The sequence below is a fragment of the Chrysochloris asiatica genome, unplaced genomic scaffold (genome assembly GCF_000296735.1).
Source record: "Chrysochloris asiatica unplaced genomic scaffold, ChrAsi1.0 scaffold00105, whole genome shotgun sequence".
Lineage (NCBI taxonomy): Eukaryota > Metazoa > Chordata > Mammalia > Afrosoricida > Chrysochloridae > Chrysochloris > Chrysochloris asiatica.
In genome coordinates, this window is record NW_006408623.1 from 1961783 (window position 1) to 1984617 (window position 22835).

Sequence of the window (22835 nt, forward strand, 5' to 3'; positions counted from 1 at the left end):
CCCTCACTTCCCCTTATCAGTGATGAACGTGGTCACCAATCAGAGCATGTATTCCCATTGAGTCTTAGTCTTGATAGAGGGTTTGCCCTGAGGGGACCCGACCACTTGCCTTGATGTCTCCTGGGCGAGCAACTTGCTTGTTCTTGTAGTAATCAGTTGGATTGCCTATATTGTTTTATATTTTTTCCTTTCAGTCTTTCTTTCAAGAAGTATCTTATATTTTTCTAGCCACTCCAGGCTGGTCTGCTTGTCCTTTCAAGTGGAAATTTCCCACCTCAGAAGGTTCTGGGTGCAGTTCAGGATTCCACCTGTGGTCTTATGTAATGCAGAGGCTCCTCAGGAAGTTTCCTTCACTGGGCACGTTGTAGCCGCATTTTAGGTATTCCAATCAGTTATAGGCAGAAGACGGACTTACAAGCTTTCTATGGTGATATTTCTGGCTATTCCTTTCTCTCCCCCTCAGGTGGTAACAATTCTTTCTTTATACATGCTTGAAACTACTCCTTTGTCAGTTGTATGTGCTTGCAAATGTCTGTGGTTTCTCTTTTATTTATGGTTTCTTAGTGAATGACAGTTTTAAATTAATATAATCAGCTGTATCAGTCATTTCCATTATGGTTTATACACTTGTCTATCTTGTCTAAGACATCCTCCCCTCCAGAAGTTTCAGAGTTCTGCTTTGCACAGATTCCTACTTGAGTTCGATTCACATGCATGGTGTGAGGTAGGGATTTGATTGGATTTTCTATATAGATGTCCAGTTGTGCCAACACAGTATGTTAACCATTCACCTCACTGATTGGTAATGCCACCTCTGGCTTGGGTCAGCATTCCCTAGTTGCTCAGATTCGTTTCTGTGAACCAAACATTTGAGTGACTTTTCCCTAGCAGAGCTCAAGGGTGATGTGCTGAAGCTCCTAGGGGGTGAAACAGGCATGTTCTGAAGGACCTGACCCTTCCCACTTTCATCCTAGCAGCTGTTCCAGATATTGTCCTCTGCCTGAACAAGGGGTCGAGGGAGAAGAAACTGGGGAAGACAGCTTGGTTAGTCACTCCCTCTTTAGGGGTGAGGCTGGTCAAGAGAAAGACCTGGAATGCCCCCTAGTGTTTCCTCACTTTTACAGGGGAGCATAGGGTCAGGGGCATAGCCCAGCTGCAGTGCGATCCAGTGTGGACCCTGGTCAGTTACAATGAGCGTGAGGCTCTGCTGGCTTTGAGGAGAGAGCTAAACTCAGCCCAGAATGGTAAGGACCAGACACAGTGCTAAGCCAAGGATAGAGTTTGCCTAGTGAGACATTTAGCCAGTGATGTCTGTGAAGGTCCAGGAAGGCTTCATGGAGGAAGTGGTACTTTAGCTGAGTCCTAAAGGAAAAGTAAGCTCACTGGGGGACAGAGAGACTTTCCAGTAGAGGAACCGACACACACAGAGGCCTCCCCTGTCCATAGTGCCTTTTGTTATTGTTAGTGGGCAGAGTGTTGGTTCCCAGTCATGGCTATCTTATGCACTTTGATAGCTTTGAGTCCATTGTTGTGGCTACTGTACCAGTCCATGTCTTAGATGGTCTCTCTCCTTGGTGCTGACCCTCCACTTTCCCAACCAGGATGCACTTTGCTAAAGACTGGTCTTTCTTGATGCTGTGTTTAAAGTGAACAAGCCAAAGTCTCACCATCCCCTCCTCTAAGGAGCCTTCTTGTATCTCTTCTCAGAGGCTTTGGTGTGCCCTCTGGCAGTCTGTGGTGTAGTCAGCAGAGTTTGCCGGCACCACAGTTGCGAAGTTTGTTTTCCTTCTGGCTTCCTTTTTCGTTGTCCCGCTCTTGCACACATACAAAGCAACTGAAATAAATGTTGCAGGAAAGGTCAGGCGCACTTTAGCCCTCAGAGTGACATCTTTGCTTTTTAAGTATTTATTTCAATGAGTCAAAATTTTATGAACTAAAGGATGCTGATTTAAATAGCCCCTCCCCTAATCCATAGTAATTAGGTTTTAGTGTTATCTTGAAAATTGCCCTGCTGTGATCTGTGAATACAGGCTAATTTATCTGTTGGTATACAAATCATAGATGCATGGTGTGGCACTGTAGGAGCAGCATGTGGCCATAAGGTTGGCAGTTCAAGCCCACCAGCTGCTCCTCAGAAACCCTAGATTGGGCTGCTATGAGTCAGAATGAACTCAGTGGCACTTAACAATAACAAGAATCTTTGTCTCATGGAATTGGTTTTAACTGAGAGTTACTTGGGGTCTATCAAGTACAAGTGACGTACTTGAAATGTAACTGGCAACTACTCTCTGGCTGGGGCAGGAAGAGCTCAGATTTGTATTGCCTGCCACTTCCCGTCGTATAAATACCTCCTCCATGGCTGATCCCGAGCCACCAATACGATTTCATGAAACATGGAGTTGGCAGAACAGCTAACAAGGTCTCTGAAGTGACTCGGTGGCACCCACTCCCATATTCTCTGAGAACAAATGGCTCACCCTTAATGAACTGCCACATCCTCTTGCCACTATCTGGTAACGTAGTGGTTACGAGCCTGCCTGCGCTTAGAAACTACCAGCTGTTGGAGAAAGATGATGAGGTTTTCTAGTCCCATGTGATTCAGAACCAACTTCACGGCACACCGACCACCACCACTAGCCTCATTCCAGAGGGATACCAAGAGTCCAGGTGTGGTGCCATGGGATAAGCACTCAAACTCAAGGTCAGTTTGAACCTCAAGGTCAGAGGTTCAAACTCACCAGCCACTCCTTGGAAACCTAATACAATATCACTGTGAGTCGCAACCGACTTGACGTACTTAACAACAACAACAACTTCCACTTGAGTACTGTCAGACCCTCACAACACCTGGTTCCTCTGGGAGAAAGACCAGTGATTAGTAGGATCTGCTGGAAGCAGGCCCTCAGGTGAACAGAGCTTGGGGCGGGGCCATTTCTTATATAAAGTGACTCAGAGTTCACGAGGGCACCGCTAGCTTTGCTCCACCCACTGCCTGGGAGTCCAGCCACAGGGAGCTGAAGGACAGGGTACAACTGCCCCGTAGGCTTGCTACGGCTGTCAGTCATTTCGGAAGCGGCTGCCTCATCTATCTCCTGGTAAGTTTGAACCGCTGACCTTTCAGTTAGCAGTCTGATGCTTCCTCCACTGCACCACTAGCGCCCCCCACATTAGGTCGTGCTTGGTGATGGTTGTGTACCGTGGAATTGATTCCAACTCTTAGCGACCCTGAGTAGGGCTCCCAAGGCTGTCAGTCTTTGGGGAGCAGACAGCCTCATCGTTCTCCCACAGAGAAGCTGCTGGATTTGAACTGCTCACCTTGAGATTAGCAGCCCAATGTGTAACCTACTACACAACCAGGGCACTTTGAAATGCCAGGTAGGGCCTACATTTCTAGTGCTCTGGATTGCTAGGAATTGATCGACCTGCTAGAGGCAAAACAAAATCCCCCAGCTCTTTCCCCTAAACCTGCTAAAGATTTCCCTCCACTGACAATTAATAAAATCTGAGAAACCGGGACGTTAGCGCAGGGCTTGTTGTGTGGGATGCACCTCCTACAGCTGAGACCACACAGCTAAAATTAATGTTTGACTTCAGTAATGCGCCGTGGGTTTCAACCTAGATAGCTCACCACCACGGGACCCGTGGCAGGACTCCAAACACCAGGACCTGGGCAGTGGCCATGCCAGACCCAGTTTGACCCTTCAGGAAATGGTGTGGTGAGCTCTGATTGATGTGAGATGCGTGTCTCCCCCACAGCCCCACTCTCTATGGTGCCTGACTTTGCTGGTGAAATGGGGACCTGCCCACGCACCCACATCAGGGTACAGAGTAGGCTCAGGGTCTCATTGTCCAGTGCCACAGCCCCTCGGATTTGAAGGACCCCTCCCAGCATTCAGCTGTAGCCTCTGAGCTCCGTGTAGAATGACCTCATTACTCCCGATCCTGCCGTGGCACAGGGGCCAGCGGAGCTCCGAGCCTGTCCCCTGCCAATAGCAGCTGTTTGATGGAATGTTTTAAGGCCAAGTCCTTTCAGGAAAGTTCTCGCTCCGGCGCCATAGAAAAACCTGTGCCGCTGACTGGCTTCGGGGAGTCTTCCTCCATCTTTCTTTCCACAGGACTGTGTGAACACTTTATCAGGTGGTCACATGACATTCTCTCTCTTTCCCTCTTGTCTCTCCTTCCCAATGCACAGAGCGTGGAGGAGTGAGCATATAGGACAACGGCATTCTGGGAGGGAGGCTGGGGGACAAACATCGGTTGATGTTTGTGCATAGGAAAGTGCTACTAGCTGCTCGGTGGTGGAGCCCACACACAGGCCATGGGGAGAGTCTGGAACCTTCCTGTTGACAGGCCTCCCTTGGCTTTGATGTTTACAAAGGCCTGTTGAGTTGCCATTGTTGTTGTTAGGTGCCATTGAGTTGGTACCGACTCAGCAATGCTATGCACAACAGAACGAAACACTGCCTGGTCCTAGGCCAACATCACAATTGTTGACACGCTTGAGTCATTGATGCTGCCATTTTGCCAATCCGTCTCGCTGGGGGTCTTCCTCTTTTTCTCTGACCCTCCACCTTACCAAACATGGCATCCTTCTCCAGTGACTGGTCCTTCCTGACAATATGTCCAAAGTATGAGAGACAAAGTTTAGCCATCCTGGCTGCATTTTGGAGATGTCTCCTCCAACACCATAACTCAAAAGCATCAATTCTTCTACGGTCTTCCTTATTCACTGTCCAGTTTTCGCATGCATGTGAGGTTATTGAAAATACCATGGCTTGAGTTGGGCGAACCTTAGTCCTCAAGTTGACATCTTTGTTCCTCAACACTTTAAAAAGGTCTTGTGCAGCAGATTTGCCTAATGCAATACGCTATGTTTGTTTTCTTGACTGCTGCTTCCATGAGTGTTGATAGTTGATCCAAGAAAAATTAAGGCTTTGACAACTTCAATCTTTTCTCTGTTGATAAGAATGTTACTTATTGGTCCAGTGGTGAGGATTTTTGTTTTCTTTACATTGAGATGTAATCCATACCGAAGGAAAATGAGCCCCTCAGGTGGGAAGGCACTCAAAATGAATGGCCATTGAGTTGAGTAAGTTCTGACTCATGGTGACCTGTGGGTGCTCTGTAGGGTTTCCCAGGCTGGGACCTGTCTGAAGCAGAACACGTGGCCTGTCTTCCAAGACTTTGCTAGATGGGTTTGAACTCCTAACTTTAAAGTTAGTAGTTCACTGTTTAACCACTGTGCTATCCGGGAAACTAGCTTAATTGACTTGGATTGATTTAGGTCTATGTCCACAGCTTCCCTGGAGGGCAGGTCAATACAGAGTTGGGACAGGGGAGGCATTGGGCCACCAGGAATGATCTGATGACACAGACCACCCCAGCACAATTTAGAGGGGGCCCAGGTGCCCTGCTCAAGGCCCCTCCAGGAAGGAAGTTCAAGCTTCAAGCAGGAGCATCAGGAACCTCTGGTCTAGGATGAAACCTTGTGTGCAAACCGAGGCACAGAGAGGAGCAGGATCTCACCCAAGACCCCACAGCAAGTGGCTGGGAGGGTGGGAATTTGCCATGTACCCCACTGGGCTGCCTTCCGCGGGAAACTTAGTGTACAGGGGTGGGATCTGGAAGGATCCCAAACACTCATCTGGGCTACTTATAAAAGCCCAGAGGGAGCATGCTGGACACACCAAAAGGCAATCAGTTGTCACCAAGCTGACTCTGTCTCATGGCGACTCTGTGTGTGTCAGAGTAGAACTGAGCTCAGTGGGGTTTTCAGGGGCTGATTTTTCAGAAGTAGATTTCCAGACGTTTCTTCCAAGGCACCTTTGAGTGGCCTCAAACTTCTAACCTTTCAGTTAGCAGCTGAATGCATTAACTGTTTACACCACCCAGGGATACAGGAGGCATCTTTATAGACCTGTGGACCCAGTGAAGGGCGGAATGTGGACATGGGGTGGGTGGGAAACTCAGAGACTTGGGGGTGCTCCCCTAGAGCATGGACTCCAGTGATCACCCAGATAATGGGTGGTGGGGGCTGCGAACCAAGAAAGATCAGCCCAGGGCAGGGACTTGGCAAGCAGCTCTCAGCCAGGGCTGCCCAATAGAATCCTAACAACCAAGTCACACCCCAGCCCGTTTAAATCTAAGTCTCTGGAATTGGGCCCAGATCTCTGTTTGTTTATTTTGAAAGAACCAACTCTAGGTTTTATTGTGTTTTCTCTCTTGTTTTTCTGTTTTCATTTTTATCAATTTAAGTTGTCCATTATTCCCTTCTTTCTGCTTGCTTCTGGTTTGTTTTGCTCTTGTTTTTCCAGTTTCTGCAGGAGGGAGCTTAGGTGGTTGATTTGTGCCCTTCCTTTTAACATACATGTTAGAGCTATGAATTTTCCTCTCAGTCCTGTTTTAGCTGCATCCCACAAATTTTCATACTAGGTATTAGTGGTTGTGTTAAGCTTCCCAGATGATTTCAATGTGAAGTAAAATTTGAGAACATATTTTCACTTTATCTCACTAAGAGCACTTTCAGTCTGTATCCTAGTATTCCTAAGAGTAAATTAAACTTCACCTGTTAAGAACTTCTTTCTGGACAATTTATCATACCAGCAAGTTCTTCTGTTCCTTTCCCTCAACACACATACAAGCACTGGATAAGCTAACTTTGGAATCAAAAGATTAAGAGTATTCTGGAAATCTTGGGGTGGGGATGGGGGTAAGAACATCAAGGGAGACCAGGCTTGCTGGGCGTGACAAGCACATAGCCAGACAGAGGGAGCATGATGCGGTGGGGGCTCCTCTGCTAAGGAGAATGGACAACAGCGTCCAGGGAACATCAAACCCCATACCACCCTGCTATCCTGGCTTCACCCATCACCAGACTGGCCGTGTCCTGAAATCCTAGCATATCGGGCACTAAAAGTAACCGACAACAGCTCAGATCTGATCAGCAGCCGAGACATGGGGCTGAATTACTGGGGCAGGCATTCCCCAAACTTGGGGAAAGCTCTGGTCCCCAAACCCTGGCCCTAAACTCCTGTCAAGTGCTGGGCTACCTCTTGGTCTGTAGTTTCCCCTTCTGTACAGAGGGGAGTAGGACAACTGCAGTGGCAGGCAGATGGGGACCTGCTGCCTCCTGGCTCTCCGCTGCAGAGTGGTCTTGAAGGCCACGGGCTGGCTTATTTGGGGCCAGGGTATGGCCCCCCCTGTCCATGGTGGGACAGGACTAACGTCTGAGGAAATCCAAGTGTGCTGAGCCAGTGTTTTGGGGGAGCAGCTCATGGTCCCGTCTGGAACTGAAACAGAAGGACATAGGATTCCAACCAGGAACATCCAGGGTGCGGCGGCCGCCAGGAGCCAGGTTGCTTGGATGAGGCCCTGCACTCACAATCAGCCTAGTGTGGGTGCTGGCTGGCCCATGAATGGCCCCTCACTTTGATGATTTATGAGGTGGCATGTGGATCGTGATGAATGAGGTGACAGCCCTCCGCATTTCAGGGAACCCCGGGGTGGAAGGTGCTGGGTAAATACAGGGGCGGGGTGCTGGCCTCCCACTGGTTGACTGGGCTCGCTGTTCTCGGCCTCAGTTTCCCCCAGGTTGTAAGTTCAGCTGAAGAGAGAGGACTAGGGAAGGAGGGAGCCCACCATGCTGCCTGAGCGTGGTAGGATGGCCAAGCCCAGAAATAATCAAACAAATAGCTTTGCCGGGCAACCTGGTGTCTGTCTCACCCACCTGAGGCTCAGTTTCCACCCCTGAGAAATGAGGGATTGTTCTCAACCCTAAAGATCTCCCTGTTCTCACTTTGGGGGTCCCATGTCCCCTTGGCTGTGGGCATAGAGAAGGAGCTGGCATTGGCATAGGTCGGATTTGAATCTCAGTCCCATCACAAACTGGCTCAAGGCAGGCCACTGTGCATGCACTGGGCCAGCAGCCAACTCTCCCTGGAGACGTGTTGGGATGAGACCCATCCCCACCCGCTGGTGACAGGTGCTGGACAGAGGAACCTCCAGGGCAGTGTGAGACCCCAAGGGGTTACTTCAGCACCCCCTCCCATCTGCAAAACGCAAGGCCACAGACTAGATCCATGGCCCCAGGACTGAGCTGGCCTGCCCACAACCAACAGATCCTTGTTTCCTCTGTTGGCTGGAGAACCACCTTAACTTCTCAGCCTTCTGAACACCTTGTGGAACTGCCACGTGGAAGCTTTGCTTTATTCTGAATCATGTGCATCCTCATGGCAGCAGTCTGGGAGAAAGTGGAGTCAGGAAGGTTGTCCCCACCAGTCCTCTCGCAGACAGCTGCTGGTTTTCCTCAGCTTTCCTGCTGCCCCCGTGGACAGCTCAGACTTGGGTACTCTTTCCCAAACTCAGGCTGCGGCACCAGGCTGCAGAGGGCTCTATGGAGCAGATAAGAGATTTGATTACTCCACCATGGTGCACATCTAGGAACCCTGGTTGCAATGTGGGTTAAGCAGTGGACTACTAACCACAAGGTTGGCAGTTCGAGCCCACCAGCCACTTCTTGGTGAATGATGAGGCCGTTTCCGTCCATAAAGATGACAGCCTTTAGGAGATCTTAGGGAGCGGCTTTACCCCTCTTTATAGGGTTGCTGTGAGTCGGTGTTACCCACTGTCAGAAACATCTCTATATGACCTGTAAATTTTCCTTTCTTCACTTCAGCAGATTTTATTGAAAACTCTCCAGATGCCAGGCACTCTATGAGGTCTCTTTAGAATGAAGTCTTTAGGAAAGATTTCCAGGAACGGGGTTGAAGAATGTGGTTCTTTTTATGGCTCCTAACCACGACTGGCAAATTACCCGCCAGCAGAAATGCTGCCAGCTCGCCCCTCTGGAGCAGAGGGCTCCGTGGAGGGCCTGACGACCCATCAGCCTATGTGCCGTGGGGAAGGGCAGGTGGTGGGGACCCTGTGATTGACAAATGAATGGGCCAGCCCCCCTTTGAAAGGTTCCTTGGCCTTTTAGTGCTGCCTGGGCCACCACCCTGCTTTGGTTCCCTCTTCCACGTGCTCAGGGAACCCCACCGTGGCTGACCATAAGCAGATACCCCCGGGACAAGCCTCAGACAGGGGAACTGTGGGTGACACTACAGCCAAGCCCCTTCCTGCCACCCGGCTGACCCTTGTAAGGGAGGCCTGCTGGGTCCCCAGCTTGAGACCAGCATCACGAGATGGCCATGCTATCTTCTACCCCATCTTCACTGAGAGATGCTAATGGTGGTTCGTTCCTAAACGACAGGCGATTAACTTGGATCTGTCACAACTGGGCACCCCAGTGCAGCCCCAACATCAAATTAAAATGTTCCTTACTGTCTCCTTGCATGGGGCTGGCTTGTCTCTTTACGATGGATGGAGTGCCCCCATGGAGGGTCCCCTGGCTGTCCCATCGGCTCTCACACAGGATGGCCTCTTCTGCCCTCGGGTCAGTGTGCCGGGCTCCTGGAGAGCGGTGACTGGTTCACCCCTATTTCAGAGGCATCCTCGAAGGCCTGTTATATGCAGGATTGGAACCAATTTCCAAGAACAGGGATCCTTAAACACAGGCTTTGAAATTCTCTTCAGACCTTGGGACCTTTACTAGCTTTGCACTGCCTGTTTGGGAGCCTGTCTGCCTCAGAAGGGAGTGAGCAAAGGGAGGGTCCCCTAGACCACCGCTCCATTTATGGATGCTTGGGTTGTCAGAAAGCTCCTACTAGACTCTTTTTGCTCTAATTCTGACGTCCTCTGGATCTGTCTCGGTAGGACCTAGCTGTGTACACTGCTAGGCTGCCTGGGGCCCCTTTTAAAACTTACACATGAATCTGAAGTCTGTGGGCTCAGTTCATTTTTACATATGAATAGCCCCAATGACAAGCTACCCAGCTCAACACACTGCCCCTCCCAGGGGCTCCCTGTCTGACTTCTGCCCCACTCGTGGTTTTATCTGACCTTGAACTTGCTGACTGGGCGCCTGGGCCTCTTTCACCTGTTTTTTTCATTTGTGTTGTTGTGTGTAGCAGGACTGTGTTCTTATTTTTTAAATAATTTTGTATTGTGAACTGAGTTGCAGTTTAAAGAGAGCATCAGTTTTTGTCATGCGCTTTGTTTCATCTCAATGACTGTGGTCCGATCAATGTAACATCATGAATCCTGCTTCCGCCCTGTGTTTCCTGTTTCCATTTCTCCTCCTTTCCCAACCCTTCCAAGTTTTGTCCTTAGGTAAATGCTGCCCTTTTGATCTCGAATGGGTGACCATCCTATGGTGTGTGTACCCCACTAGTGTTGTTGTTGTTGTTGTTGTTGTTGTTAAGTGCCGTCAAGTCGGTTCCGACCCATAGCGACCCTGTACAGGGTTTCCGAGGGTGTAAATCTTTACGGGAGTAGAAAGCCTCATCTTTCTCCCGCGGAGCGGCTGGTAGTTTCGAACCGCTGACCTTAAGGTTCGCAGCCCGATTTGTAGCCACTACGCTACCAGAGTTGTTGTTGTTGTTGAGTGCCGTGGAGTCGGTTCCGACTCATAGCGACCCTGCACAGGGTTTCCGAGGCTGTAAATCTTTACGGGAGCAGAACGCCTCATCTTTCTCCCGCGGAACCGCTGGTAGTTTCGAACTGCTGACCTTGAGGTTCACAGCCCGATTCGTAACCACTACGCTACCAGAGCTACCAGAGTACCCCCCTCTATATACGCATCTGCTGTGTGACTGAGAATTGAGCCAGAGGGGTGAGTTCAGTTCCAGGTCTGAAGGGTGACAAAGGACCATAGTCTCGGGGTTCCACCGTCTCCATCTGGCCAGTAAGCCTGATCTTTTTTATGATTTGGAGTTTCGTTCCGTATTTTTCTCCCACTCTACCCAAGACCTTGTAATGTGATCCCCTTTAGAGTAGTTGGCCATGGTAACTGGGCACCATCTAGTTCTCCTGGTTGTGACGTCATGGAGACGGATGGTCCCTGCTCCTTCAGTTCACTGGACTAACTGTTTCCCAGCCTTTTCAGTTTTCATCACTCTTCATTCCTCAGCACAAGGAGAGAACAATAATTGCCTGAGCTTTCAAGATCCCAGTCACTACTTACCAACTTGTCTTTGTGGACTATGTTAGGCCAATTGACCATGGTTTCCTCCAAAACTACGGTCTTGAGTCCCCAGGTCCAGCAAGTCATTCCCTCAAGGTGTTTGGTAATGTCTAAGAAATTTTCATAATTTCGCCACCAGCATAGACCACAACTTTTGATCCTTTCTACATTGATGGGCACCGGGTTGTTTCTCGGGTGAAGTTGTTAGGAAGAGAACCCACAGGAACGTTCCCGTGAACACATCCCTCCCTTCTCTTGACCACATAAGCAGGAGTGGAATTGCTGGGTCATGTGATAGGCATGGTTTCATGTCAGGGGATACTTGCCAAGTGCTTTCCCAGAATGTCACAGCATTCTGCGTGCTCAGCAGCAGGGGGTAGACTTTCCCATTGCTCCACATCGTTGTCAGCACTCGCAATGGTCAGTGTTATCATTTTGACTACCTGCTTGGGAGTGGGGCTAGGTCACACTGGACTGACCTCCTTGTTGTGAGGAACCTGCTTTCACCCTTGTGGTTCACAGAGTAAAAGAGAATCTGCATGAGCCCTGGGAGCCCGTCTTGAAGCTTGGCTGCACATTCTAGGAATGAGGACTCCATGTGAGGACCCTAAGCAGTTCATGGGCAGTGGTGGGGCATGGACCCCTGGCTTCATGGTGTGTCCTTTCCCCAACACAAACCAAGGCAGAGGCCCCTGGAGCTGGTTGGCCCTGGGCAGGCACATTGTATACAGGGAGGACAAGGGTGCCTCTACCCAGGACAGCAGGAGGCAATGCCTTCATGGCCCAGGATCACCTATAGGTAGGTGCTTACTGTCGCTGTCTAAACTGCCCCAGCCTAGTGAACGTGGGCAGGAGTGAGCCCGGCTCACTGAGCGCAGGGAAGGACCTGGGGGCAGCTGGCTTAGTCACAGCTTAGTCCACCCCTGCATGGACAGTATCAGAGAGCAGGGTGGACGGTGTTTCTGTCAGGACTCCTGCCCTGTGCCCTGTGGGGACTTCTAAGGGGAAGTGGCTGTTGGAGAACAGCTTGCCAGCACTTTTTAATCTACACACAGCCAGGTGCTCACCATGTTTTTATCAAAATATTATGAGCTCCTTTCCTGGAAGCTTGGTGCCACCCCGAGCTTCATGCAACATGCCCTTAGGGGCTTCCCCCCCCCCCCCCCAACGGCCTGCTGGCCAGGCCCTGCCCCAGATAGGGCTGCTCGTGCCTCCATCCCATTAGAGGAGGCAGATGGAGCCCTCGCACTGACCCCATGCCCCCGGGCAGGACACCAGACCTCTGTGAGCATGCACCCCCCTACCTGCAGGTGGCCCCCTCCTGTGAAGACCCCGCACAGCTAGGGCCCTATAGAGAGCTCTGAGGTGATGACGAAGCCCCGTCGGCTTGGAGAAGGGACCAGGCCAGGCTGGGGGGACAGAGGCTGGGTCTCACAGTAGAGTCCACACCTGGCCATTTGTCACTGAACCCAACACAACCAGGGGACATTTCTGTGGTTCTGGAGCAGGACGACACCCAGCCACCAGGCCGGGGCCTCGAGGTTCTCCATACTTACAGCCTCTGGTTCTGGCTATCCACCCACGTGTCTGTCTGCCCACACCTGACCAAGCACCCACTCTGTCTAGGGCTGCCTACCAGTACTGGAGCCCCTTTGCTGGCAGGTGCAGAGAGCACAGCCAGGCATGATGAGAGGCCGCTAGGTTTCAGCCCTGACCTCATCACATGGATGTGAGCACCCATGCTTTACTGCCTATGTGGCCTCAGGGTGGGGCATCAGCTGTCAGCAATGTTGGCAGGAGACCGAGTGTCCCCTTGGCTTGTTTTCAGCAATGCTGGCCTCTGGTCTCCACCTCCCCTTGTACCTGGGTGGAGGGGCCATGAGAACTATGCAGGAAACAGCTGGTACCGCGTTGGGTTTGGATTGACAAGGTGCCACCTGGCTGAAATCCTGTCCACAGGCCCAGTATCCTCCCTGCGGGCAGCGTGGCTCTGCCCAGCCCTTCCCATTCTCATCCTGGCCGTCATGTCAAACCAGGATGGGATCTCGGGCCAAGCGAATCCCTGCACAAGGTCCAAGGTCTGAGGCTGGACCCCTGACCAGCTGGCTATCAGATAGGAGGGCAGAGGGCCCTGGGATTGCTGGCTGTCCTGATCCCCTGCTAGAGGGTCTTCCTGCTAGAGGGACCAGACAGGCCAGAGTCCCCTGGGTGGTTCCCTGGGCCTGCCCAGCTCCCACCCATCTCCAAATGGGGTTCCACATAGGCCCTGGGCATAGCAGTCAGAGTAGCCTGTGATCTGTCACCAACTCCCCCACTTTAGCCACCCCACGTGGGGTCACCAGCCTATGGCTGTCCCACCCTGGGCCTCATGTCTGTCCACTAGACCCCAACAAGCTGCTTTCTGGACAGTGGACAGCTGGTGGGCAGCAGGAACCCTATAAGCCTGTGTCAGAGCCACTGCCCATGGCAGGGGGTCCCAGACCAAGCATAGAAGAGGCCTTCATCAAACAATGACCCGTGGGCAGACCGGGCATCCTCCCAGCCACTGCTGGTGACTACCCAGCCTTGGCACAGGCTGAGTTATGGCCTGCCCAGACCACTCCCCAGTGGGTGACCCTGCACCCGCTGGACAACCTCCAGCCCATGAATGGATGCCCTCTGTCCTTCCCTCCAACTGCGTCAGCACTGTCCAGACCTGGGCTCACCCTTGAGCACTGCCTGTGCCAATGGCCAGGGCCAGTCAGCCACCAACACCAGCTCTCCCAGCTGCCCTTGCGGCCAGGCTGGCCTTTCTAGAACAATTGTGGACCGTGATGCGTAGCCCCTCCATGTGGGGGAGTGGACAGCCTGCTGACCCCTGGCGTTCTTGAGGGGATGCTGGCCCGTCTCCACGTGTGCCTCAGACGAGAGAGAATACAGCCTTGCTAGGTCGCTATGCGGGTCTAGCCGCCACATCCCTCAGTCACTACAAAGACCGCGCTGTGAGGGTCCCCAGCTGAGCCACACAGAGGGCCTTGTCTCCTGCCACTCCCAGGGTGTGAGGGGGCGAGTAACTAATGCCAGGGATGCCTCCGGGGTCATTTCCTCAGCGGGCACTGTCTGGGGGCCACAGAAAACAGCCTTGCCCCACCCCCTGCAGAAACCCAGGGCAGCGAAGGGGCACCGGGCTGCAGCAGCGTGGAAGGGCTGTGCTCAGAAACTTGCCCAGGAGGGTGGACTTGAGACAGGGACAGTTGCTGGGGTCTTGAAGAATGCAGAGGAGTTTGACGTGGTCCAGGACTGGAGAGCATTTCAGGCACACAGTGTGGAAGCGTGGGGGGCATTTGAGGAGCAGCAGGCCAGACTCTGCAGTACAGGCATGGCAGTGGGGGGTGGTCTGCACTGCTGGGAGCTAGGTGTAATGGGGTCCACAGGGGTGAGGTGGACTACAGGGGGAGGGACCCTCACCTGTGCACCCAAAGTGGACCTGAGCAGATGGGCAGGGGAGCAATGCGGTCTCTGCAGATGCCTCCAATCTTGCCACCTGCTGCCTACACACCCTCCCCAGGATTGAGGGGCTGATGCGGGGGCAGGTCCAGGAGCAGAAAGGGGCTAATACACTCTGGAGTCAGCTTGGCCTTCATCTCAGAGCCACCATCCAGAGCACAGGTTTCTAAGCATCGGGGAGCCTGACTTTAAATGAGGGCATTCCTTGTACCCCTCGTCCTTGGCTCTCCTTCGCTGGTGACGACTGTGAGTGTGGCGATGGACAGGGAACCCCTGATGGCCAGGGTACTGTCCATGCGGCAGGACCAGAGGCCCAAGTGCCTCTTGAGTCATACCTCACTGAGTGACCCAGTGCCAGGCACGTCCCACCTTACTAGTGGGGAAACCCAGGCCTCAGAGGTGGGAGAGACCCTCCCAAGCCACACAGCTCTGTGCTTCCATGCATGGCAGCCTCCACCAAGCTGCAGCTGAGCCTGTGGGATGCAGGAAAGGGGGCTTTCTCCATGTCACTGTCCACCAGGGCGACTGGTGTATATGCCCCGTCCCCAAGTCCCCGTATATGAGTCTGTCCCTCTATTAGCTCTAGCCCCCTGCTTTCTGTTTTCACCCTCTGCCCTCTGTCAGCCTCTCCCTCCTACTCCCCTATCCCTGCCCCTGGGGTCACAGGTCACTGGGACTCAGCCGTCCCCTCTCTACAGCTTCCACAGTGGCACCCCCTCGTTACAACGTAAAGCCTGAGATTTCTGCTCACCACTCCATGTGGATTTGAGTCTTTCTTAGGTTGGAATGCTTTGTGATTAAACTTAACTGGCCAGCTTCGCCACTCGGTGAGGTGAGTCTCCCTGGGCTCCCTCTAACCACATCTGTCCTGCTCCCCAGGCCCAGCGATGAGCACCACCCGCAGGTGAAGGCCGACGGGTACGTGGACAACTTGGCACAGGCCGTGGATCTGCTGTTGAAGCACACGGAGTCCTAAGAGCCCGGTGGGCCCGCCTGCCAGCGACCCCTGCCCTGCTTCCCTCCATGTCCTGAGCTGTCACCATGGCTGCCCCAAGAGAAGGCAGTGGTGGTGGGCCCTCTGGGCGGAGCTGGCTCAGCCTGGGGCTCTACATGCCCAAATCAATTCACTCAAAATTCCCCCTAATTGGCCTTTGCCCAGTGACCCCGCCCAGCCCAATGACCTGGCCCTCCACCCAGTGGCCCCCACCCCCAGTCCCCACCAGTGTCACCCTGCCCTCCCACCCATTGTCCTGGCCCACCACCTCTCTCATCCTGGGACCCAAGGACACTTTGGAGCCTAGGAAAAGTCAAGACTAAATAAACTCCGCCTTCCAGCACCAGCCAACTCACTCAGCCTTTGATTTCCGGGAAAGGCCTCAGGCCCTCCTCCTCAGAACCCTGAGATACAGCCAGCTCCAGCCTCTACATCTAGCAGATGAGGAAACTGAGACCAGGGCCAGCTACGTCCTGGCTGGCGGGCAGCCTTCTCCAACTTCTGATCCGAATTCACTTCCAACCCAAGTGTCCGGTTTCAGGATCCACCACAGCGCATCAGACAGGTCATCTGATCACACCTCTAAGTCACGGGAGATGACTTCCTGTAGTCGCGGGAGATGACTTCCTGTAACTGAAGTCATGGTCCTGGGCTGAGGAAGGCCACCAGGTGGAGGCGGGCCCAAGCACTGAGACCCATGGCCCCCACTGCAGGGTGCAGCTTTAGCAGCTATAGGCCAAGCCTGGTGGGCAGGCCTAGCCGCAGGTACCACTGGCCAGGGAGACGGGATGGAGGCAGCCTGGTGGGTCCCCTGGGCCAGTTGGGGAGGGGGAGGGGTGTCAGAGAACAGCTCAAACAGCTCCCAGGGGGCAGAGTCCTCAGAGGGCAGGAAGGTAGGTGTCATTCTTCCCATTTTACAGAAGGAAAAACTGAGGTGCAGAGAAAGAGAGCAACTCAGGCAAGGCTGAGAGGCAGAGATGAGAATGGCATCCCCCTCTGAGCCCACCTCCCACACCCCTTCTAGTTCCTTCCACAATGCTGCCCTGAACTCCCCCTAGACCTTGCTGTGGAAGTGGTCTGTGGTGTTCCAGTGGCTGTGATGACCCGGTACAGGCATGCATGGGGACCTCGAAAGGACACGGTCTTCTGGGGCTGTGGTTATGGAAGGCCCCTGCGCCTCCGAGCTGGACGGTCCATCCATGTCCAGAGTGTACTACCCTCATGGGTTGGTGGCCAGTGACCCCGTTTCCTCAGGCCCTCGCTAAGGCTGGCTCCTGACCCAGAAACTGCAGAGGGCCGGTGGTCTCCCCTCTGCCATCTGGGGGCCCCTGGCTCTTCCCTCACACAGACACACACATTGCCCACCCCTGCTGGCCTCTAGAGGGGCCCCTGACCAAACACCACATGGATGCTAGAGCTCATTCACCATCTGGTATGGGAGCTTCTCCAGGTCTGTGGCGTGTCTACTGTCCCCATTTCACAGACGGCAACACTGATGCCTGCTGGCTGCCTGGTCAGAAAGCACACAGCCACTCGCTGCGTCGGGCGCAGAATCAGGAAGCTTTATTTACACAGTAAAAGTCACGAGCAAATAAAGTAACAAGCAAATTCCTGAGACTAGAGCAGGTCAGTGCAAGGACGGGACCTCGGGCAGCAGAACGCCACCTTACCAGGGTCTCCCAGCATGCCAGCGAGACGACACCAAAAGGTGGGACTCCCCTACCTGGGGCAACCCTGTGCACACGGGGCAGCCCTGCCCCAGGCGGTTGGAAATGGGATGTGTTTTCTTTTTAAGGTTGATTTTTCCTGTATTTAACTCTTTTTCCACATACAAATTCACAAAACGTTCCTGCTACAAAAACTGTTGAAAAGTAAGGCTTTCTGGGAATGAAGATCTGGGGGTGTGGTCGTCAGCACAGAGCCCTCGTGGGCCCTGATGTCAGTGCAGCCCATGGACTTGGGGCCACGGTAAAGCAAGAGGACCTCAGGCCTGTCCACTGTGGGTGCCCTGGCGCCAGCCAGGCCCAGCCCTTGGGGGTGAGGTGGGGGTTTTATGCGCAGGAAGCCCCTCTTCCCATTCAGCCTCCAGGACCACAGTGGCAGGTGGAGGGTCCACCAGGCTGTCCTCACCCCTTAAAGACAGGAGCTCACAGACACCAGCTGTGGATGGTGGGACCCCGACAAAAGTGGGACCCCTGCTTAGGGGACAAGCACAGAGTGTAGGGGCCACAGAAGCCTCAGTCCTGAGACACCACAGCACACATGTGGACAGGCCCTCTGGGCTGTGTGGCAGCACCTCCCAAATAGGTCTCCCCAGAAACATGAAGCAAGTGCAGGCCTGCGTGTCTCTGAGCCGGACCCAGCCCTCTGCCCTGCGCCCCTGACTGCTGTGGTTGGGGACAGCCAAGGGGACTGTGTATTCTGCTGGGAGCAGCCTGGAGCTGGGGGAGCTGGCCCGGGGTGGTGGGCTGGGGGCAGTGGGGCAGTGAACCCTCCTGTCACCACACCCAGGAGGAGGGAAGGAGGGGCAGCAGGTGAACCAATCTAGGGTCACTGCCTGCACCCAACCCTGAGGAAAGGCTGTGGTGACCACACCCAGCGGCACCTCCCTCCTAATATGGGGGGGACACAAACAGATGTGGACAGTCTGCTGTTGGGACCACAGTCTCTGGGCCCAGCAAGTTCTCTCTGGCCACCCTCCGCCGCCCACCTCTTCAGGGTCTGCTCTAAGGGCAGTGGGTGACCACGGAGATGTCTTCTGTCCACAGAGCCACATACTCTCTGGTTTGGTGACCAGGGACCCTCATGGACATGCCTCAGGAGGTGAGCTTGGGATGACCCTGGGCCCTGCCTGGAGGTTTCTGCATCTCACAGCTGGTTTGATGGAGTAAACACAGCAGAGGTGAGCAGGTCCCCCAGGGGCTTTAGGAAAAGGGGGGGGGGGGTCCTGCAGATGGAGGCACACAACCAGCAGAGGGGAGCAGAAGCCAAGGGAGCCAGAGGTCTGGTGTCCGCACAGCTAGATTTAGCTGTCAGCTGTGGAGACTTCAGCCATGCAGGGGGTCTGCTGTGAGGCCTGGGGGGCTGCGGGTGGGGGGGGGCACAGCAGGCAGCCAGCACTCAGGAAAACACTGCTCTGTGCAGTGAGAAAGGGGGCTGGTCAGGAGATAGATAGATGCCTGATGAAACCTGAGAACAATGTGCTTGGAATACTGTGGGGGCGCCTCACCTGAGACCCATCCCCTGTCCATAGACCCCCTTCAGCCCTGAGATGGACACCTGCCTCCTGAGGACTTCTTTAGAGGGTGCCCCGGATCCACTGAGCAATGCCTAGTAACCGGTTGGCCACTGAGAATGGCTAATGTCCACCAGCCCTGCCCAGGTGGCCACCGCGCCCTGTACGCCAGGGCCACATGCCGCCCAGAGGGAGCTGGCAAGAGGCAAACAGACACACCAAACATACTCCGCAAGGTGGACAACCTCTAACAAGCACTTGGGCGGGCAGCCCCGTGCTACCTCATGGGCGTTGCCTTCCACCCTGCGGTTAAGGCCAAATGGCTCTGGTATCACCATAGAGGAAACGTCTCCAAGCCGCCTGGAGCTGAAGGGAGCAGGGACACCAGGGAGAGAAGGCACAGACTGGAAGGAGTAAGAGAAGCCATGGCCGGCCCCCCACCCGACGAAACCTGAGCAGAGATGGACACAGCCCCAGCCCCGAGCCAGGTCCGGAGTGCCACCAAGGCCAGCACAGGTCACTGGGTGCTCCCACCCAACGGCCTACGAGACGATGGGGGAGAAAGATCCAGAAGCTGTCGTCAGCTCCAGGAGTTGCATGGACCCGAGTCCATGACCAGAGACTGATCCATTCCACAGTGACGGGGTCAGGTCAGCACAGGGATAGGGGGCTCACGGGAGGTGGGGGGCGGCCTCCTCTGGGCCCAGTGCTTGTCAGGGCCATGCCAGTCAGTTGTTCTCGATTTGCTCAATGTCCAGTTCACCATCCAGGGAGCAGAGGCCACTCCCTGCCGCCCCACAGTCCCGCCAGGCTGAGGCCAGCTCCTCCCTTGGGCCGAGGTCCTGGTCCAGGACGCTGTTGTAATCCGCTTCCTCATAGGACAGCTCCTCTTTGCTGGCAAGATGGTCGTCAAAGGCATGGGGCTGTGGCTCAAGGACAGGGGTTCCAGCCGGGGTCCTGCCCCCTGTGCTGCCGGAGGAGGCCGAGAGCAAGGCGGTCCAGGAGCGGAGGGTGAAGGGGCTCAGGGGCCCACAGTCCTCACGGCTGGCACTCAGGCAGCTCAGGCTGCTGAAAGTCTGGCAGTTCTGTGGGAGAAGCAGATACACAAGCTACTGGGGGCCACGTCTCCCCAAGCCCCAGAGCCACACCCCCACAGGCTGGCCTTCACCTCCACCTGGGCTCCACGGACGGCCAGCCACTCCCTCGTGAAGAAATACTGCCGGCCAGGGAACACACAAATCCCTGCGCTCATGAAGATTCACCCATTAATTTGGCAAAGAGCGAAAAAACCAACCAAGCCCCATTCTGGCTCGAGTTAGGGTTGGCTTCAAGGAGGGGGTAACCATGAGAACAAGCTCACTCAGAAACCTTGGGGTTCACCTTTCTAAACGTAGGTTGTAGAGATGGGTCTGCTTCCTTGAACCAGAGATCTCGCGTCTGGAATTTTTTGATCATAAGAAAACAAAGGATGCTCACAAAAAATGTGGCAACATATTCCTGGTCACGCTGTCAACTGGAGAAGAAATGGGCCCAGGATCCTGGCGAAAGCATGTGACCTAGGGAGGGAACCCCAGACAGCGAAGAAGGAGCCCTGGTGACGCAGGGGTCAAGCGCTCCACTGCTAGCTGAAAGGTCTGAAGTTTGAACCCACCAGCCACTCAGTGGGAGGAAGATATGACAGGGTTCTGCAGCAATGCCAGTCTTCTCCGTCCTGAGTCTGAACAGGCTTAGTGGAGACAAGCGGCACACGAGCTGAGGGCGGGACTGCTGAGAATCTGCTCCCATAGACTCCAGTCTAGGAACCCCCATGGGGCAGTTCTACTCTGTCCGTTGAGTTGGAATTGACTTGATGGCACCCCAAAACAACAACATACCCCTACGCAGAGAACACTGGGGCAGGGGGCACACTGGAACCCCTGGGGAGCCTGCCTGTCCAGGCCCACCTCCCTCATCTCTAAGAAGCAGTGGGTCCCTGCATATCACCAGGGGCCCCAGTACAGGCAGCCTTGGGGACTCAGCATGGACGTGTCAGCAGGATAGCCAGTGCACAGTGGGGTTAGTTACACGGCACAGAAGCGGCATTCTCTCTCAGAGACAGAGCCCCAGGAGATTCCTGGCAGAACCTCTGCTGGGTGGTCCTATGTCACAGCATGAATGGGATGTGCCTGGGGGGCAGGGCCAGGGCCCAATGCCCGGGTCATTATGCTCCCCCAGGACCATAGTTCATCCATGGTCCATACCTGCCTGTCCCTCTGAAATGAGGACAGCCACAATGACATAGGAGCAGATTCATCTGGAGGAAGGGGACTCTCTGTTCTGGAAAACTCCATGAGGGTACTGTTGTGCTAAGCTGGCTTTACTTGGAATCTCTGGATGCAGTCTTGGGGTATCAGTGGCACAGAGCTGATGGGAGAAGGGCCCCACAGGATCACTGTGGAAGGAGTCCTGAGGTAGGGTCAGCTTGCAGAAGAACAGAGCCGGTGACTCATGCGAAATGACCCCCAGAAGCCTCCAAGGTGGGATATAGGGCTAGGAGGACCAGCAACTTCCACAAACCCCCAGGCAGCAGCAATGGAAGGTCCCCAAGGCCAGGGCAGGGGACACTGGGGAGAGGGACAACGAGGACAATGACCCAGTGCCCCTCAGAGCCACCTGCTCCATGCCTGCATACCAATGCTGCCAGGAAACTACTGATTCAGAACTTCAGCCACAGAGAAAACCAAGCCCCCCAACAAGCTGACCAATAGTACCTGTGCCCAGCCTGGCCTGGGGCTCCCCAAACACACACCTTCCCGAAACAGCACCAAGCCATGAGGATGGCTTCTAAGAACGTCTCACCTGTGCCGGAAGCTGGCACGGAGACCATGGTTTCCTGGGCCTACCCCTCTCAGGACAGAGAAAGAGGAAAGTTTGTGACCTCAGCAAATCGCTGAACTTCTGAGCCTCAGTTTTCTCATCTGTAAAATGAGTCTCAGGAGGACTATCTGGAGGACTGTGTGTTAAGAGGATGGTGCCGCCCACCCCACAGGGCCTGGGTTCTCTCTGGACTCAGCAATGCATGGAAAGAGGCCTGGGCCTCAGCTTTGGCTATAGAATCTACACTAAGGCTGAATCTGCTTTCAGGAACAAGATATGCCAGCAATTCAGAAGGCAAAGCATCTGGGAATGAGCTTATAAAGCTGAACACACCTCATAACACAAAGTCCGGCTTGAACAAGGAGAGAGGTCCCACATCTTCGATAGGAAGATTCACCATCTAAATGCTGCACATTTCCCTAAGGTAGTTTATAAGTTTAATATGATCCCAATTTAAAATACCAACAGCAACCTCCTCCTGCTACCTCTGTCTTTAGAAAGCAGATTCTCAAGTTTCTATGGAAAAATAAACAAATGAGATTAGTCTATAAAGAAGGAGGAGGAGGGAGTAGCCCCACTAGACATTAAAACATCATCAAACCTCATTCTATGTACACACAGAGACTAATGAAGCACAGGAGAACGCTCTGGAACAGACACGGTTTGGGGCAGGATACAGGCAGGACCTCCGAGTAGAGACAGAGTGATGGAGTTTCCAACAGATGGTACTGGGCAATGGGGGAACTATTTGAGAAAAAGGTATGACCAGTTCCATATTCACACCACAGACCAAAGAGTTCAAAGTAAAACCATACAAGTACCAGAAGAAAATGTAAGAGAATTCCTTTATAATGTAGGGGCCCGACAAATGGCCTTTCTATAACTCCAGAAGCCATAGGGCCCAAGAAATGGATAAATGTGCTAAAACATAAAACGCATGCCAAAAAATGTCCAGTGCTTGAGTGGGAATATGAACTGGCACAGCCACGAGTGGGAAGGCTGGCAGTTCCTCAGACTGTCTGTCATGGATGCTGAAGAGATTTCAGCAGAGCTTTTATCTGACCAGAGGGCCTAGCAAGAAAGGCCTGGCAAACAACTTCTGAAAACTAGCCAACAGAAAGCCTACAGATCAAAACGGTCCAATGTCTGCAACTGCTCACGGGGATGGTGAAGGGCAGCATTTCGTCCCCTTGTGCATGGCA

At 53.7% G+C, this 22835-nt stretch overlaps 2 protein-coding genes across 2 annotated transcripts in view; one reads left to right on the top strand and one right to left on the bottom strand.

Annotated features, from left to right (window-relative positions):
* The window catches only part of LHPP (phospholysine phosphohistidine inorganic pyrophosphate phosphatase), a 144870-nt gene extending 129346 nt beyond the window's left edge, over positions 1 to 15524 (top strand). The window contains exon 7 of the mRNA XM_006867467.1: positions 15428 to 15524. Within this exon, the coding sequence (XP_006867529.1) occupies positions 15428 to 15524 (97 nt within the window). The remainder of the gene's footprint in view (positions 1 to 15427) is intronic.
* Positions 15525 to 19505: 3981 nt separating this feature from the next.
* FAM53B (family with sequence similarity 53, member B) overlaps positions 19506 to 22835 on the bottom strand; it is a gene marked incomplete at its 5' end in the record, with an annotated part of 77231 nt that continues 73901 nt past the window's right edge. The window contains one exon of the mRNA XM_006867468.1: positions 19506 to 19862. Coding sequence (XP_006867530.1) covers positions 19506 to 19862 — 357 coding nt within the window. The remainder of the gene's footprint in view (positions 19863 to 22835) is intronic.